We start from the raw sequence: 18,008 nt of genomic DNA, 5'->3' as shown, positions 1-18,008 counted from the left end.
ACAATTATAGGTTGAGACTACAGCAGAATGACTTGAGCACAAAATAACCTCATTTGGGACATGCAACTTAAGTAGGCATTAACTTGTAAAACAATTATTTGCTTTGAATAATATTACCAGTGGTGTATGTACATAGAAAAGGAGCAAATAAATGAATATTCAACATTTTTAGAGATGAAGGATTCCACGGTATAAATAACAGGAAGATCAGCATGTTAAATTATAACCTTCTTTCCAAGTTATGATATTGTATATATTAAGAATAAAGTGCATTCCTATTTACACTCACCAGCATTGCTCCTGTAGCTGTAGAATTATTAACAACTGCAGGTTTAAGAGAAGTAGTAAGCAGTTTAGCTACACCCTGTGTCCCACTAGAATCTCCATTACTACCACCTGGAGGAGCCACCAGAGTCAGTTTCTGAGAAATGGAGGACTTCTTTACATTAATAATAGGTGATTGCCGATTTAACGCCTGGCCTGGAGATTGTCTATTTAGATGACTATTACAGGATAGAGAGCTTTGAACACTGGTTGTGTTCGGAATAGAGTTACTGGAAGGGGAAGAATGTTTCGTTGCTGAGACCAAAGTCATTGGCGATTTAAAGGGTTGATTTATGGAGCTCTGTGCATTGGTCTGTTTTGATGTACAACTGACAGATGTAACTGAAGTGCTAAACGTCCGATGAGTACTGGGAGATGTCAGTATGTTACTTGCTAAAGATGAGGCAGAATGGAAATTCTGAGTCTTTGTTGACGTTTTTAGATGCTGAATTAGTGGCCGTTGTTGCAATTGGCTGGTGGTTTTAGTCTGAGAACTGTTTTGCAGTTTGCTTGTGCTGAAAGATGGTGATGACATGTAGCTTTTCTGCTGTGAAGTGGTCGGATGATACTGCTTGGCAGCCTGCGCCGACACCTGACTTTGAACATGACGTTGCAACCCTTGATGCTTCAGTTTGCTTTGGAGCGTCTCTGAGAAAACCTTGCTGTTTGTTGAAGAATGGTTTTTAAAGGCAATGATAAGACTCGTAGCACTTTCTGAAGTCCTCTCCTGAGACAGTTGCCCCAAAGCTAATGCCTGCTCAGCTAAAAGATTGAGAGATGAACTTGACTGAGTGGCAGGTGGTGGATCAGATAGGGAAGTTGGAATCTTCTGTACATATTTCTTCTCTTCCGATGACACCACTGCGGTTAACTTATCATTTAATGGATTTGATGTTAAATGACTGAAGTTGTTGGTACTTCCTGCAGCATCATTAAGAGCAGCCAATGCTTCAGACACATCTTCCAGAGAAGGCTGATTATAGGATAGATCCTCGTCAAGCGAATCATCTAAACTGAAGGACTGAGGAGTTGTTGTGTTACTGGAACTCTGAGCAGCACTGGAACAAACTGACACATTTATTGGGGTCAAAGGGGAAGTGCATGGTCCCGGCAGATAGGAGGCAGCGTTACTATTGTGAGTTGAAGTAACCGATTGCTGCAATCTTCGCTCTGTCTTAAGAATATGGTCCTGCAAAAGGAAATCAAAAAAGTGTATTAATGTTTAAATCCTTTTAAGATGATTAATTTTGCCTTACATTCCCCATCATCAACTTATTGGAGATTTTATTGCATGAAGAAATGTTTGTTTTGATTAGTTTGGAGATACAGCATGGAAACAAGCCTTTCAGCCTCCTGAGTCCACACCAACCAACGATCACTGTATGTTATCAATCAATCAATCAACCTTTATTGTCATCTTGCAAGCAACAGTTGTACAATGCAAAATGAAAAGACGTTTCCCAGGGAATACCGGAGCATCGCACATGAAATTTAAAACATTTCACACATAATAAAACTAAAAACAATCCAGTCCCTGATGGAACAGTATAAACAGTTAAATGCAGGTAAAACAACAACGTTAAAATATAGTAAAACCAATCATAAAAATGTCCGGGGCAGCTGATTTGAGTGGCCAGTGCCAGTTATTAAAGTGGCCAGTGCCAGTTATTAAAGTGGCCGTGCCAAGCCTCAGAATCAAGTGACTGTGTACAGAGTGACTGTTTAGCAGCCTCACAGCCTGTGGCAGGAAGCTGTTTAGCAGTCTTGTAGTCCGGGCTTTGATGCTGCGATATCTCTTGCCTGATGGCAGGAGATCCAGATGTATGTGGAGGGGGTACAGTTTGTCCTTAGCAATTCTCTGAGCTTTTTTCAGACAGCGGCTCTGGAACAGTTCTTGTACCGAGGGTAGGGAGACGCCAATGATCCTCTCTGCTCCCCTCTCTACCCTCTGCAGAGCCTTCCTATCCCACTTTTGCATCCTACACACTAGGGGCAATTTACAGAAGCCAATTAACCTACAAGCCTTTGGAATGTGGGAAGAACCCTGAGAAAACCCACGCGGTTACATGGAGAACATACACACTCTGTACAGGCAGCAACCAAAATCAGGACGGAACCCGGGTCACTGGCGCAGAATGGTAGCAACTCTAACGCTATGCAATCGTCTATACAATCATTTGGTTTAGTTTAAATCTTTTTATTTGAATTTTGAATTTAACAGCAATTTGCATACATACAATGATAACAGACAGTGATAATCAGGACATAATTGTACAACAGTATGTAAACGACCCTCAAAACCCTTACCCTTACCCACCCTCGCCACCCGGGGACAAACAACACTCACATACGTACACATCCACACAAATACGATTTAAAAAATAAATAAAATAAAATAAAAATAAGGAATAAATAAATAAATATAAAAGACGAAAGAAAATTAAAAAAAAAAAAAAAACTGTGGGGAGGGAGGGGGTTGAGGGGATAGCAGCTGCAATAAAACAGAGCTGTGATAGAGGGCACTCAGTCCTCTTCTGAGTCCGGAAACAAGTTAAGAGAGTTAACAAGTTCCAGGAAAGGGTTCCATGTATCTAGGAATGTCTTGGTAGAGCCTTTGAGAGAGAACCTAAGTTTGGTTTAGACCAAGTGATCTTCGTACCAACAAATTAATACTGCAAGAAAGATTACAGATTTTAATGGTTGTTTTATAAATCTCTTATCTCAGTATCTATACAGTTCTGTGCCCAAGAATATCCATAGGAAAAGGAATACTTATTTCAACTAATGACTCCAATTCAACAAGTTGAATAAGCATCTGAATTTTCTGCAATTACACATTTAGTTTGGTTTAGTTTAGAGATACAGCATGGAAATTGGGCTTTCGACCATCAATCACCTGTTCGCACGAGTTCTACTTTATCCCACTTTCACATCCATACTTCCTGCACACTAGTGACGTTTTTTAGAGGCCAATTAACTTGCAAAGCCACACATCTTTGGCATACGGGAGGAAACTGGAGCACCCGGAGGAAATTCATGCGGTCACAGCGAAACGTGCAAACTCCACACAGAGAGCACCCAAGGTCAGGATCAAACCTGGTTCTCTGGCACTGAGAGGCAACAGCTTTACCAGTTGTATTGCATTGCCCTAGTCAACTTAGTCAATTGCAATCAGCACAATGACATGGTGAACACTATAGGGGATTATCAGGCCTTTCAAGTTGGTAGGAACAACCAACCTATTCTTTACACCTGCTTCAGTTATAAAGAAGAATTTATCGAACTAAGACAGATGATCCGAGCGAGTGCACCTAAACGCAAAGTTCACTATTGCATGAGTTGGTGAAGCTTCATAACGCCAGAATTTCAAGCATTTAACTATTCTCAAATACAGTAAATCCTCATTTTAACAGACCCCTTTATAATGGATTCCAGTTATAGCAGACGGAGCCCTGATTGCATTGCCTCCTTGGTTGCTCAGAGTGCAAGCTTCCGAGGGCCCCCACCCGACTCGCAAGGTGCACCTTCCTTCCACTGCTTCCTTCGATTTGTCCTCCTCCTTCTCCTGTCGTTATGTCCACTTGGTCTCCACACCCACACCCCTCTCCCTCACCTTCTCCTCCGGAGTTGCCAGCATCAAGTAACCTTGGAAGTGGCAGCTGGTGAGAGGAGAGGGAGCCACACGGTGACCGAGCATGTCTTGTCAGTGGCAGACACAAAATGCTGCAGTAACTCAGCAGGACAAGCAGCATCTTTGGAGAGAAGGAACGGGTGCCGTTTCGGGTCGAGACCCTTCTTCAGACTTGTTGGTGGCAGCCGTCTGAAGAAAGTGCAGTTCCAAGGGGCTGCAACGTGGGTCAGACGAGGAGAATCGGCACCAAGTTTTAAGGTGAAACAACATAAAGTGCTGGAGTAAATCATCTATGTTCTCCAGAGATGCTGCCTGACCCGCTGAGTAACTCCAGCACTTTGTGTCTTTTTGTGTATTAACCATCATCTTCAGTTCTTTGTTTCAACTACATACAACGATAATAATACCTTACTATCATAATCGTTATAACGGACAATCGGCAATTATGGACATAATTCCTCCCCCGTGGTCCATTATAACGAGGGTTTACTCTATTTCCCAAAAAAGTCTTTATTCTCGTAGTGCTTCTTTTGTTTGCTAAAGTTGAAGCAAGTCAATACTGAGAAACACATCTCCACATTTGGGAGGAAAAAAAGCTCAGACAAGGCTTGGAGTGGGTCCAGAATTAACCAATTTTGTTAATAGAATATTATTTTTTCTCACCTGCCCCATTTTTGATCTTTAACATTATAACAATTTTTGATCAAGGATTATCATTGTTACAAATCAAAAGTGTGTTAGTTTGGATACAAAAAGTCAAATGTCTGAGAATCTGTAATCTAATCCTTCTCTGAAAGCCCATATTCCCATATATGATTAGTAGCACGTACCTTCATTTTAGACTTTGGGGGAGCAATAGTTTTCTTCTTGGAACTGAAAAAAATCCAATAAACGTTAGTATGCAGTTACAGTTGTTGGATCTCATTATTACACCAAGTAGTTCCAACTATAACAATACCATGTAATTAATACAAATATGAACTCATGCAAAAACATAATTTAGCTGAACGGGCTGGAACAATGGTTGGTAGCAAGACAGTTTATTTGATACTTGTAGGGGAGGGAGGACTGCAAGAGCATTTAGGACAAGGGAGTACTTCAGTAAGTAGAAAACATCCCATATGCAAGGCCAAGCAACATGTGTAAAGGATCAAGGATTGAAGTTGGTAGGAGGGGAAGAAAACGGGTGCCAAGTGTACCTTTCACAAATTACCCCAGATAACATGTTGCATTTAATGGCCAATATTGGTACGTGATTACTGATTGTTAATGGGATAAGCATAAGATTTTTTTTTAAAACACACATTTGCAACAAATAGTAGAAATCCAAAGGTTGTCTTTCTGAATTGACAGGCAGGACTATAACTTGAATTAGACACCAATGTCCACTCAAAGGCTGGGAAGTAATTTAGCAAGACTTCTGCCCGGGCAGCAAATGTGAAAATTAGAGTAATTGAAAATAGATGTAAAAATAGTGAAAATAGACAAAAAAAAAACACCTTTATTTCCATACAAATGTACAAACTTTATTTGTTCACATTTTGAACAATCATTCCATAAAACTCGCCTCCAGACTCCTTGATCTAGGAGTTGAGGTGAGCTGCTGCCACTGAAACCATGACTATCTGATCCATAGACCACAATCAATGAGGACAGGTTGCAACACAACCCCCACAATAATTCTCAACGTTGATGCCCCTCTAAGATGCATTCTCAGTCCCCTACTATACTCCCTATACACTCATGATTATGCAGTCAAATTCAGCACTAGCTCTATCCATATATTTGCAGATTATATCTGTTGTGGACCTATTACAAACAATGATGAGACCAAGTACAGGAAGGAGATAGCAAAGTTAGTAAAATGGTGCCTGGACAACAGCCATTGCCTCAATGTCAATAACACGAAGGAGCTAGTTATCGATTTCAGGAAGCATGGTGAAGTACATGCCCCGATCGGCATCGATGGTGCGGAAGAGGAAATGGCCGAGAGCTTCAAGTTCCTTGGCGTCAATATTACCAATGGTCTGTCATGTACCAATCACATTGAAGCTACACCAAGGCGGCACACCAATGTCTCCACTTGCTCAACAGACTGAGGAAAAATGGCATGAGTTCAATGACTTAAACTTCCAGACGTGCACCATAGGAAGCACTTGGGCACTGTTCATTACAGCTTGGTTTGGGAACAGCTATGCCCAAGCCCGCAAGTAATTGCTGCAATTGTGGATGTCGCCCAGTCCATCACACAGACTAGACTCCCCGCCATTGACTCCATCTGTACTTCACGATGCCTCAGGGAAGCAGCCAATAAAACCAAACACTTTTCCAATCCCAGTCATTTTTCCTTCACTTTGCCATTGGACAGAAAGTACAGAAGCTTGAAAGCACACACCACTAGACCAGTTATCAGGCTTCTGAACCGTCCTCCTGTAAGCTAGGCTACAGTCGATTCTCCCCCACGTCATTGCCTGCAGACATTAGACTATCTCTAAAACTGTTACATTACAGTGCAGCGAACCACATGCTGCACTTTGTATCTTTCCCTTTGGTCTACCTATCGCACTTGAGCTAGACTTGATCGTATTTATGTATAGTATTATCTGATTTGATAACGTGCAAAAAAACAAAACAAACATGTTTTGACCGTATCGTGATACACGGAGCAATAATAAACCTAAACCTAGTTACATGAATGAATTTCACGTCGTCAGAGAGTAGTTGATGCAGCTGTTTTATGGAAAAAATAAATAAATACATAAGGGAACCGAATATGTATATACTTACAGTACCGAGGTGACATGTGCATGTACCATCCTGCTTTCTTTGAACAATGTTCTATTGATAAAAAAAATGAACAAAATATAATTTTGTCTTTCTTACTTCCCCAGATCAGTTTTGTTGACATTGCTTGTTCTTGTTCCAGCTACACTAACCACAATCCAAAATGAAATCTATGTTGCATCTCAATCTCCAAAGACTTTGCAGAGGGGGGCCTGCAACCCGCTGTATGCATTCCCCACCGTCCCACATTCATGGACCCCCCCCCCCCCCAAGACTTACGCTGAGAACCAGGAGGGTCCTGGATCCAGATGCCATGGTTTCAGCATCTTGAACAACGCAACCTGGTTTACTTCAACAGGCCCAAGCAAGCTCTGCCAACAGAACTGCTGAACAGTCGAGATTACAACATCATGTTTAAATCTGTCTTATCAGCAGTTCTTGGATTCCCAAATTTTCCTTTCTGCTGTAATCACGCCATAATCAGAAGGACACAGTTAATGGAGAAAACCTACGAAACTCTAAGAAAGCAGCAATGAAACAGTTTAAGAATTAAAGCAACATTTATTCCTACAATTTGTGGTCAGTGGCGCGGCAATAGCCGTACTATTGACCTTAAAAAAAACTTTACAAGATTTGGTGACTCCTAAGGCAAGAATGCAGCTAAATCCAAGGACTGTCACCATCAAGGATCAGTAAAATAAGTGGTTTCAGCAACTGTGATGCCATGAGATAGGCTCAGCAATTACATAGAATTTCCACAAAGTATATAAGTAAGCAAAAGCAAAATTGTTAATTAAAAATCATAATGTTATGGTGCAGCACATACAAGATAATAAGATGCGTGAAAGAACTGCAGATGCTGGTTTAAATCAAAGGTAGACACAAAATGCTAGAGTAACTCAGCGGGACAGGCAGTATCTCTGGAGAGAAGGAATGGGTGACGTTTCGGGTTGAGGTCAAAGAAGGGTCTGAAACGTCACCCATTCCTTCTCTCCAGAGAAGCTGTCTGTCCCACTGAGTTACTCCAGCATTCTGTGTCTACCTTCAAGATAATAAAAAGTTATAAGCAAACATTTCATGTTTTTCTTTTAACATCCCTTGTTTTCTGAAGTATTTATATGAGAAAAATATAGGACCAGGTGTCTCACCAAGCAGGAGGTGTGCCTACCATGCCATTTAAAACTAGCTTGGACTGAAAACAGGACACCTTTGCAAATAGCTTGAATTTACAACAGTTAGGTACTTGTCTTAAACAATGAAGGATGCAAATAGCTCAACTATGATGGGTGCAGAAAAAGGCCATTCGGCCCATCGTCTACTCCGCCATTCAATCATGGCTGATCTATCTCTCCCTCTCAAACCCATTCACCTACCTTCTCCCCATAACCCCTGATACATGTACTAATCAAGTACCTATTGCTGCCTTAAAAATAGCCATTGATTTGGCAGCAACTTTAATATTTCTGCATAGAACCATGTGTAATGCTTTGTAAGTTGGCATCAGTTTCACAGACAAATGATGGCAAACTCTAATAATATTACCATGAATTCACTGTAAAAGCAAGGCCTTCATTGAAGTAGTGTTAACCTTAAAAAGGTGTCAATTTAGACATAAAACCATCTTCAATCAGACTTAGAATAATTGCAACTCCCCTTATCAATACTAATGGTCAGCCTGAAGAAAATCTTTGATTATTAACGTGCTCTTTTTTTTTTTACACACACACAGTAATGTACCTTGATTGCATCCATCCTTTCGGCCAGAGTGGTTTGACTACGGATTCCAGAAATGTTTTCAGGTAGTCCTCTGCCACCGGGGACTTGTTTCTTTCCTGCTCATAGTAGGCCATCTTTGTCCTCACCACACTGCACAGTAAATCTCTGCATCATAACACAATAAAGTATTAACCAATAGTGAGGTCACAGTTTAATACATTGATGTTTCAGGAAGGGCAGAGTATCACCTCAGTGTATTACATTCGATTTTCTCCCAGTGTTTAGGATTTATGATCCAAGCACAAGATAAATACAAATCCTGATCCGTATGGAGAATTGCTCATCTGCTCCAAGAGGCACACCAAGTTTAGCCAGTTTATTAAACAAAAACGGAGCAATTTTTTTTAATATGAACTACTTCCATTCCCTTTTATTTTGGTTAAACACATAGAAAGAGAATAGCTGCCTACATTTAACTTCCAGTTTACAAAGGTTACCACTTTCACATAACGAAGAAACCAGTTGCACTTAATGTGATAATTTTGTTTAGCGTTTCTAACCTGGTTTCAGACTAATGGCTTCCCAAACTGTAAAAATCTATTGGAAATTCGGTGATGAGCTCCCATCCCATTCTGAAAGGTGCACCATATAAAATAATTTAACATTGTTTTACAATTGCATGAATAGAAACTAAAAAGTGAAGTGTAGAGATGATAGAATGCATCTTATTATTTTTGAGACTGTGGTCAAGTCACACTGAGACAGTACAAGTGTGCTAATCGGGCTGAGTTCAAAATAAATAAGTATACGAGGTTCCTTAAACGATGCAAAATGCTCACACACGACACAATTTACTTCTAAAATTGTAATTTCTATTACTCTCATGTTTGGAATATTTACCATGGTGCTGATGAAGCAATCTTGCTACTTTTTCTAGCAACTGTCCCATTGCCAACTATATAATCAGCATTTTCTAAAGTTACAGGACCTACAGTTAATTCCTAAATTGTCGATCACTAAAATTCTGAATTAATCCACCACCTCTAATATGGTTTCCACTTGAGCTACCCCAGATATTTTTGACGTTACATATTATTTCAAAACAACTGAATAATACCTTACTACCAAATATATTTTCAACAATGCTTATAATCTAACATTACTGAACAAAATCTAACATAGCCCACTGAAAAAAAAGCAATAGTTTCCTCCCAAACTTGACCTGCAGATCTCCTCTTTTTCATCTTAATATCCATGGTATTTCACTCCATTTATACTTTCCGTGTCAACTCCAGCTAAAATTAATTGACAGCAGTGAGCCATTTTGGAATTAACCTTTCTATTCACTGCCTATGTTCAGTTAAAAACAAATCAAATCCATCAACTGCAAATGTCCAAACTTAAAAGACATGCAGTCAATAAAGTATGACATAGTCAGTGTAAATCAGCATCTGCAGTTCCTTCCTACACACCATGACATGGCCAGCCGCTTACAAAGCCATGCTCTACCTGGTCTAACACACAATTAACATATCAAACCTTATCTCATCATTCCAATGGAATTTTTTACGAGGTCCGACAATTCTTCTTCCCATCCTATCATCATCTTCATCGTCATCGGAAAACATTTTCTCCTTCAATTCCTTATCTTCTCCCATCATCCTGTGTTTCAGAAAATGCAAATCAACTGAAAAGTCACCCGCTGATCCGTTAGAATCCATCAGAATTTCTAGAACCCATCAATTGGCTCACAAAATGGATATTTGCATTAATTTTCCTTAAAAGATTTAAACAGAAATGTTGAACAGTAACAATAATGTCTGCAAATGTCAGGAAAATAATGTTCCAGGTGGAATATCTTTCAGGTGAACTTTTCACACAGGTGTTGCCTGACCTGCTAAGCATTTCCACAAATTTGTGCTTTTATTTCAGATTTCCATCGTCTGCATTAATCTGCCTTTGATACAGTGAGTTTTTGCCTTTGTAGAGATAGATTTCCAATGTTTCTCAGCAGAAATAAATGCAAAAATCCCTGGCTGCAACTATCTTTTAAAATGGTATATCGTTGCCTAACTTTCAAAGGTAAAGACAAGAGATATTTCAAATTGATCGGGTACACTTAGTATATTGACTTTGGGTAGCACATTAAATCAGTTAGTTATACAGCCACATTTCTTGGTACACTTTTTAAAAAATAATAAATTCATGGGTGAATTACAAGGTTGGCAATTTGATTGTGGATATTGTATGGCGCAAGGGTACTCATGGAAAATAGGAGCAAGAATAATATAATGTACAGAATGCTATTTGAGTTTCATAAAAGGCCACATCAAACTAGAGTATACATGTTGAGATTTATCACTAATATTTAGTCATTAAAGAGGAACCAGACAAGTACAATAACTGAACAGGTTAATGAACTGTGGGCTCTTTTGCCAAGGGGACTGGATCCAAAAATGTGGAAGTAATGTTAACTGAAACTCTGATTCCATCCTATTTAGATTATCATTCATTTCTCGGCTAGGCACAATGGGAGTGGCTCTGGTGTCAACTCACGAGCATTTGTACATCGATTAAAAGAGCTTCGTTATGCAGACAGGTTGCACAGATAAAATTGGTATTTCCTCGAGTATAGAAGAGGAAGGAATGCTTATGGTCATGAAAGTATATGATTAGGGTATCCAGAAACCAACAGATATTCCTCCAGAAAAGAGACACGAACTAGAAAATTGAAGCTATGCTATTCAGGGGTAATGAAGAGCATGAAGAATTCCGGATGTAAGTTTATATTAAGTGAAGAAGGGTCTCGACCCGTAACGTCACCCATTCCTTCTATCCAGAGATGCTGCCTGACCCGCTGAGTTATTCCAGCATTTTGTGTCTGCCTTTATATATTTTTTTAAATGGGCTGGAGTAACTCGCCGGGTCACGCCACACCTCTGGAAGGCATGGACAAATTACGTTACGGGTCAGCAAGTAATTTTGCAATAGAAAGTAATCTCTTGGAGAGATTGGCAATGGAACTCCTTGATCTACTGTTGGTATTTTGGAAAATTTATTAGCACGCTTGAAACAGAATCAGTTCCTGCCAGAAGGGTCCTGAAGATCACCTCATCCACATCCTCCAGAGATTCTGCCAGACCCGCTGAGTTACCCCACCAATACGCAGAGTTGCTACAATATAATGAAACATTAGAATAAGCCTCATAGTCTGGATGCCCAACAGAGTGCAGCAGTAGAGCTGCTGTCTCACCGCGCCAGCGAGCCGGGTTCAATCCCGACCTAGGGAGCTGTCTAAAGAGTTGCACGTTCTCCTGGGTACTCCGGTTTCCTTCCCTATCCCAAAGACATGCAGGTTTGTAGGTTAATGAACTTCAGTAATCAACTCAAGTGTGTAGGGAGAGGACGAGAAAGTGGGATAACATAGGACTAGTTGGCATGGTCTCAATGTGCCGAAAGGCCTGTTTCAGTGCCGAATCTCCAAACTAACTCCTGTTCGTCCATTCAAAAATGGGCTCTATTAGAAGTGCAGTACATCTTACTGCTGTATAACATACTTGGCAATTTTGGCTTGACTATGAGCCTGGCAGTCATCCTGGTACTTTGACATCTGGTTTGGCATTGCTCTTCCAATTGCTTCTTTCAGTCTCTGTAAAGGTTCCTTCAGCCGACCATCCTGCGAGAAAACATACACATATACGATTTGTCTTTGTTTAATCTACTTCAGCACTTGTTGATTAGGAATGGGGATAAAATAAATTACATCTATAAACATCGCTGACCACTGCAACTCAATTCCATTAAAAAGGCACTGTTTATTCCGCACAACCCCTACAGCATTACAGACTATCTATTTGAAAATCTAGAGTTGTATAATAAATTGTACCTCTGTAATTAAATGCATGACATAGAACTGATCTTTTGCCACTATAGGGAGCTCCAACACTTCATAACACATTTATAAAATGAAAACGTGGCAGTATATTATGGAATTTCTAATGGAATGGCAAAATAACAATGCGCAATTGAGAAATGGCATTTGAGTGGTTCCAACTGGAATATTAAAATGGAAGGTTTAAGTATTATTTAAAAGATATAATATGACACCTGGATATGTTTTTGAAGAGCACAATAACATAAAATTTGTTTTTGCTTAGTCTTTTCACGTGATATTTATTATAGACAGTAAAACCTACATAAATGCTCACCTGCATTAAGTATTGACCTGTCTTTAACAGCCATTTCGTCCCAGTCTGTAATTTTGTTTTAAGAGGACAGAAAATAATTAGTTGCTTCACAGAGCTCCCAAATAGAATTAGGGGAGCACAGCTATTGTTCCCCACTACACTCATCTCGTCTGGAAAATATTTTGAAGAAAACGAGTGCTGAAGCAACACTGGTGCTGTTCATGTATGCAGAACCAGACCCTGCTTCATGTACAGGCAATTACACATCTGTCTGCTATCGTTTTATACTGGTAGATTTTAATTCACAAATTCAAGTCTGCTTCCCTCAATTTAAAATTGCTGAATCCAATTGAACAATATTTCAAATGTTTCGATATTTAAATCGCAAAAATCCCACATTCAGTTTCTTAATCTAAATTGGACAACCTCAGCTTTTAAGCAAAAATAAATTACTATGAATTATAACAGAGTAACAAAAAATGCGATGAGGGAATGTTGTACAGTCAGAGACATCGCCTTGCAGAATCAAGGCTCCTTGTTCATTTGTATAATAGAAGATCTCATTCAGAGTCCGATTGAAATTTTCTCTCAGCCAGGACTACAATGAAGAAAACAGGCAGTCTGATCATTTATCTCACTGCTGTTGGTGCAGCCTTCCTGCGTGCTGCAGCAATTCTCTAACTAACAGAGAAGACACTTCAAAAATAAATCATTGGGAAGGACGCATTAGGATCTCTTCAGGATGGGAAAGTGACAACGTAAATACAAATTCCTTCTTGCTAGAAGTTTCACATTTTTTAAATACGCAAGAGACAGTGATACTGTGATCAGTCATCTATTTTTTTTTGAGTCATAGAGACAGTCATACAGCATGGAAACAGGCCTTGAGGCCCAACTTGCTCATGTCAACCAAGATGCCCCATCTACACTTGTCCCAGCTGTTCAAATGTGGCCAAAGAAAGAATTTCCTTCTTTCCTATCCACGTACCTACCTAAATGTCTTGTATGTTATTATAGTACCTGCCTCAATTACTTCATCTTGCAGCTTGTACCACATACCCACCACCCATTGTCAGAAATCTATCAAGAAAGCATCCTGAATTTATGTCCATTATTACATTTCTTCAAAATTTCAGCAGGAGTTAAGTATCTGCTTTGCCATTCAATAAGATTATGCTAGATCTTTTAACTCAAAGCTATTTTCTGGCAGTAATGCCATAATCAGCTACTTCAAGTGGCTAACCACCATCTTATCAATAGGTCAATAAGTGCTAGCATCATCCAAATCTCCAAAAACAGACAAATAGAATGCTTATCGGACAGCAAAGTGGTTGACTCTAGATGATTGTTACAATGAGCATGTGATTAATAGTAACTCATTTTATAATTCAATGACATCATAAATCTTGATGGATTAATGGGGAAATTTAAATTTTGGCAAAACCAGCACAAACAGAACATTGTGGGCACATGAAGAGGACACAAAATTCTGGAGTAACTCAGCTGATCAGGCTGCATCTCTGGAGGATGCTCACATCCAAATACATCAATTCTATCTTGTCCCTGCTTGACCATTCCCTTCCGACCTACCTCACATGCTCTTCAACACTTCAATAACTTTCAATTCCTTGGCACCCTTTGCCTTATCTTTACCATGGACGTCCAGTCCATTTACATCGCCATACCTCACAAAGAAGGTCTCAGGGCCCTCTGGTTCTTCCTTGAACAGATATTAAAATCAGTTCATCTGCCAACACTTTCCTCTATCTGGCAGAATTTGTCCCCACTCTCAGGCAAACTTCTCTTTTGACTACTCTCACTTTCTTCAAGTTAAAGGTATAACAATGGGTGCTCTTGTGGGCCCCTGCTACACCTGCCTTTTTGTTGGTTACTTGTTCAATATGGACACCGGCACTATCTTCACATCTGCAACCACCATGGGGCTGCCTTCTGCACCAGTGCAGAACTCGTTGATTTCAACTTCATCACCAGCTACCTCTTTTCCTTCAAATTCACTTGGATTTTCTGACACCCCTCTTCTTTTTCTCAATTTCTGTCTCCATCACAGGAGATGGATCATTGACTGGCATCGATCATAAATCAACTGACAGCCAATTATCTGGACTGCAACTCCTCCCGCCCTGCCCCAGGCAAAGACGACATCCTCTACTCTTAATTTCTCAGCTTCCGCCACATCAGTCCACAAGATGAAGCTTTCCAATCTAGGACATCCAAGAATCCTTTCTTAAGTAAATATTGTAACCCCCTGCTGTTGGAGAAGAGTCCCTCACTTGTGTTTCCTCTTTGTCCTGGAGTTCTGCTCTCATTTCCCCCTCCCCCAAACAGAACAAAGATAGAGATCCCTTGGTCCCCACCAGCCTCTGTATCCAACACATCATTCTCAGGAGTTAGACGCCTTCAACGTAATACTATTACCAGCCGCATCTTCCATCCCCATTGCTTTTTGCAGAGACCAATCCCTATGCGACTCCTTGGTTCACTTATCTCCCAGGGAGGTGGAGATGTAACACCTGTCCCTACAGCTCCTTGCTCACATTCACTGAGGGATCCCAGTAACGCTTCCAGGTGAGATAGTGGTTTAATTCACTTCCTCTAACCTCATCTACTGCATTTGGTGCTCCCGATATAGCCTCCTTTACATTGGTGAGACAGTCCACGTCCTCTAGTGATGCTGCTTGGTCAACCTAATTACTCTAGCACTTGTTTTTCTTTCAAACAAGCAGAAAATCTATGACTTTTGTCATGGCAGACAATTTCAAATCAACAGTTGTATGTGGCAACAAATGCAAAATCTAATGGTCAAAATAAAGATTCTAATGACTTGGCACACTGAACACATTGAACCATAGCCCAGAACACCATTGTGCTGCACACTAGCCCAGACCAGGGTTGTTCCAAGGGCATCTGGTAAAGAACCACAGATAAAATGGAGAAACAATGCTGCTTTATACCTTCCCATGGTCTCCAGCTCCCTTTCTCAAGTACTTCATAATCGTTTTTTGTAATATCTGCATGCTTTTTCAATCTGCCTCTTATTCTTCTATGTAAAATGATCAAACACACCATACTTCTGTCATTACCATGAACCAAGAGCTGGGAAGTTTAATTAGGCTATAAACTTGTTTATTGGCAACTCATCCATTTGATTTTTACTGATAAATGTGCCCGATGAGTCAAAATCCTTACTAAAATCTACCTGGACTGCATTAAAGTCGCTACACTCACTGAATATCCTGTTGAGGAAGCATGTTAGTCAAATATGATCTCCAACAAACTAATTATTTCCCATGCTAATTTCCAAGCCTCTGGTGGTTTATCACACAAATGGTCAAACAATCTTTAACAATAGTTGAAATTTAAAATTAGTACTGCAATGCATTTTCAAAAAACTAATGTATAAAATTCATCCACTTTCTAAATGATAACTCCAGACCATTGTTATTTTAGAAACAACCTCGAGTTTAATTTACTGCTAAAAATGATCTCATCCCTAACCTTCCATTTACGATACAATCCTACAAAATCTGCCACTGCGATTCCTGTTTGCAACTATTTTTGACCAGCCAGAAAAGTAATTTAAACACACATTCTCTATCCTGACAGAAGCACATTTTACTAACTTAACTTAAATTCCTTCAGTGCAGGTTGATAAGGAGTGAGCAAACCCCATTTGTGCCAAATGATACCTTGGAATTTAACCTCATGTGGATATTAGTGCAGTAGATTAATGGATTTCCCAATGTTTTCTATAGATTAAAGGACTGTTGTGCAAGATTATGTGAATGGATTGGGAATAATCATAGTCCAACATGTGGTTAATCTGCTACCTTGAGCTCTATCATCAATAATATCCAGAATTGCAGAATGGTATCATAGAAAAGGTGCAGGAGCAGCCCATTTGGCCCTTCGAGCCTGCACCGCCATTCATTGTGATCATGGCTGATCATCCACAATCATATCTTAGCTCAGATATTCAAGTATTGAATCTCATGAGAACGGATTCAGTTTCAATCATGCAAATAAAGCTTGAATAATGGCAACAGTACATCAAGGACTTTGTCTATTGTCTAAGGACTTCTACTTCCAATCTCTCCAAGAGAACACTTTCTACTGCAAAAATAATCGTTTTGATCTTAAATACAACCAAAAAGCTACAAATTTGATGTTATGTCATTAAATTTCTAGTATCCAATATATGAAATTAAATGAATATCCATTATCTGGACCCGAGTGTCCAGGAGCAGAAAAGTAACCACTGCCCAGTCCATCATCGGCTCTGACCTCCCTACCATCGAGGGGATATATCGCAGTCGCTGCCTCAAAAAGACTGCTAGCATCATCAAGGACCCACACCATCCTGGCCACACACTCGTCTCTCCGCTACCATCAAGTAGAAGGTAGAGGAGCCTGAAATCTGCAACATCCAGGTTCAGGAACAGCTTCTTCCCCACACCCATCAGACTATTAAACTGTGCGTGTGCGTGTGCTATATATATTCTATGGTATATGGACACACTGATCTGATCTGTATTTATGACAACAATATCCTGTTGTGCTGCAGCAATGGAAGAATTTCATTGTACTATCTGGGACACAAAACTCTCTTGATTTGCCTATCATGCATTAGTCAGTAAGTTATTCTGTGATGGAATGTATGCAAATGTACCAGCAACATCCCACCAATGAAATAAACGACTGATCGGTTTTGTTTTTAACAATAAAGGAAATGGGTCAGAATATTGCAAGAATCTTATTTGAGAAAGACTGAATGAAGAGAGATCACTGAATGAATATTGCAAGAATCTTATTTGAGAAAGACTGAATGAAGAAATATCACTGAATGAAAAATCCATGCCTCATATTTTAACAAATCAGGCAATTGTCAAAGGCAACCACATAGCACAGATATTTCAGGCTAGATTAGGAGATCACATTCTTGGAGAAGGTGCAACTAAAAAAAGTTAATAATTTAACTAATTTTGATTGAGGTTTCCCAGAAAATGATGGGAGAACTAAATGTCAATTTGATTATTAAGGAGCCCTCATCAGATTGTAACCAATCTGGTCCAGATAATTAATTATCATTATGAACCGTGCTGGTTTTGCATACGATATCAACAGTCAAAATAACGATGATATAGAAACAAGCTTCCACAAAATGGAAATATGGGAGATCTTTAAAATCTTTCCCCTGCACGGGAGACCCGACTTTTTCTATGTCGGGTCTCCGTTGTCGTTGGGGCTGCAACGTGGAGCGGCCTCCAACTGGAAAGACCTGGGGTTCCAGCTGCGGAGCTGCCGACTACTCACCGTCATGGGGCTGGCCGAGTCCGGAGCAGGTGGAG

The 18,008-nt window shown here is 39.9% G+C and overlaps 1 protein-coding gene across 5 annotated transcripts in view; it reads right to left on the bottom strand.

Moving 5' to 3' along the window:
* The window catches only part of ubn1 (ubinuclein 1), a 75,741-nt gene that overhangs the window by 17,888 nt on the left and 39,845 nt on the right, over positions 1 to 18,008 (bottom strand). For 3 of the 5 annotated variants that reach the window (XM_033040389.1, XM_033040390.1, XM_033040394.1), the window contains exons 9-15: positions 12,664 to 12,708; positions 12,013 to 12,131; positions 9,995 to 10,117; positions 8,477 to 8,620; positions 6,743 to 6,793; positions 4,786 to 4,828; positions 290 to 1,513 (exon numbers count right to left, since the gene is read on the bottom strand). In XM_033040389.1, the coding sequence (XP_032896280.1) occupies positions 290 to 1,513; positions 4,786 to 4,828; positions 6,743 to 6,793; positions 8,477 to 8,620; positions 9,995 to 10,117; positions 12,013 to 12,131; positions 12,664 to 12,708 (1,749 nt within the window). The remainder of the gene's footprint in view (positions 1 to 289; positions 1,514 to 4,785; positions 4,829 to 6,742; positions 6,794 to 8,476; positions 8,621 to 9,994; positions 10,118 to 12,012; positions 12,132 to 12,663; positions 12,709 to 18,008) is intronic. The other 2 variants (XM_033040391.1, XM_033040392.1) reach the window with 1 other exon arrangement.

The sequence above is a fragment of the Amblyraja radiata genome, chromosome 22, assembly GCF_010909765.2.
Source record: "Amblyraja radiata isolate CabotCenter1 chromosome 22, sAmbRad1.1.pri, whole genome shotgun sequence".
In the NCBI taxonomy this organism is placed as follows: domain Eukaryota; kingdom Metazoa; phylum Chordata; class Chondrichthyes; order Rajiformes; family Rajidae; genus Amblyraja; species Amblyraja radiata.
Note: the sequence above shows the minus strand (reverse complement) of the source record. Positions and strands in the feature narration are given on the sequence as shown.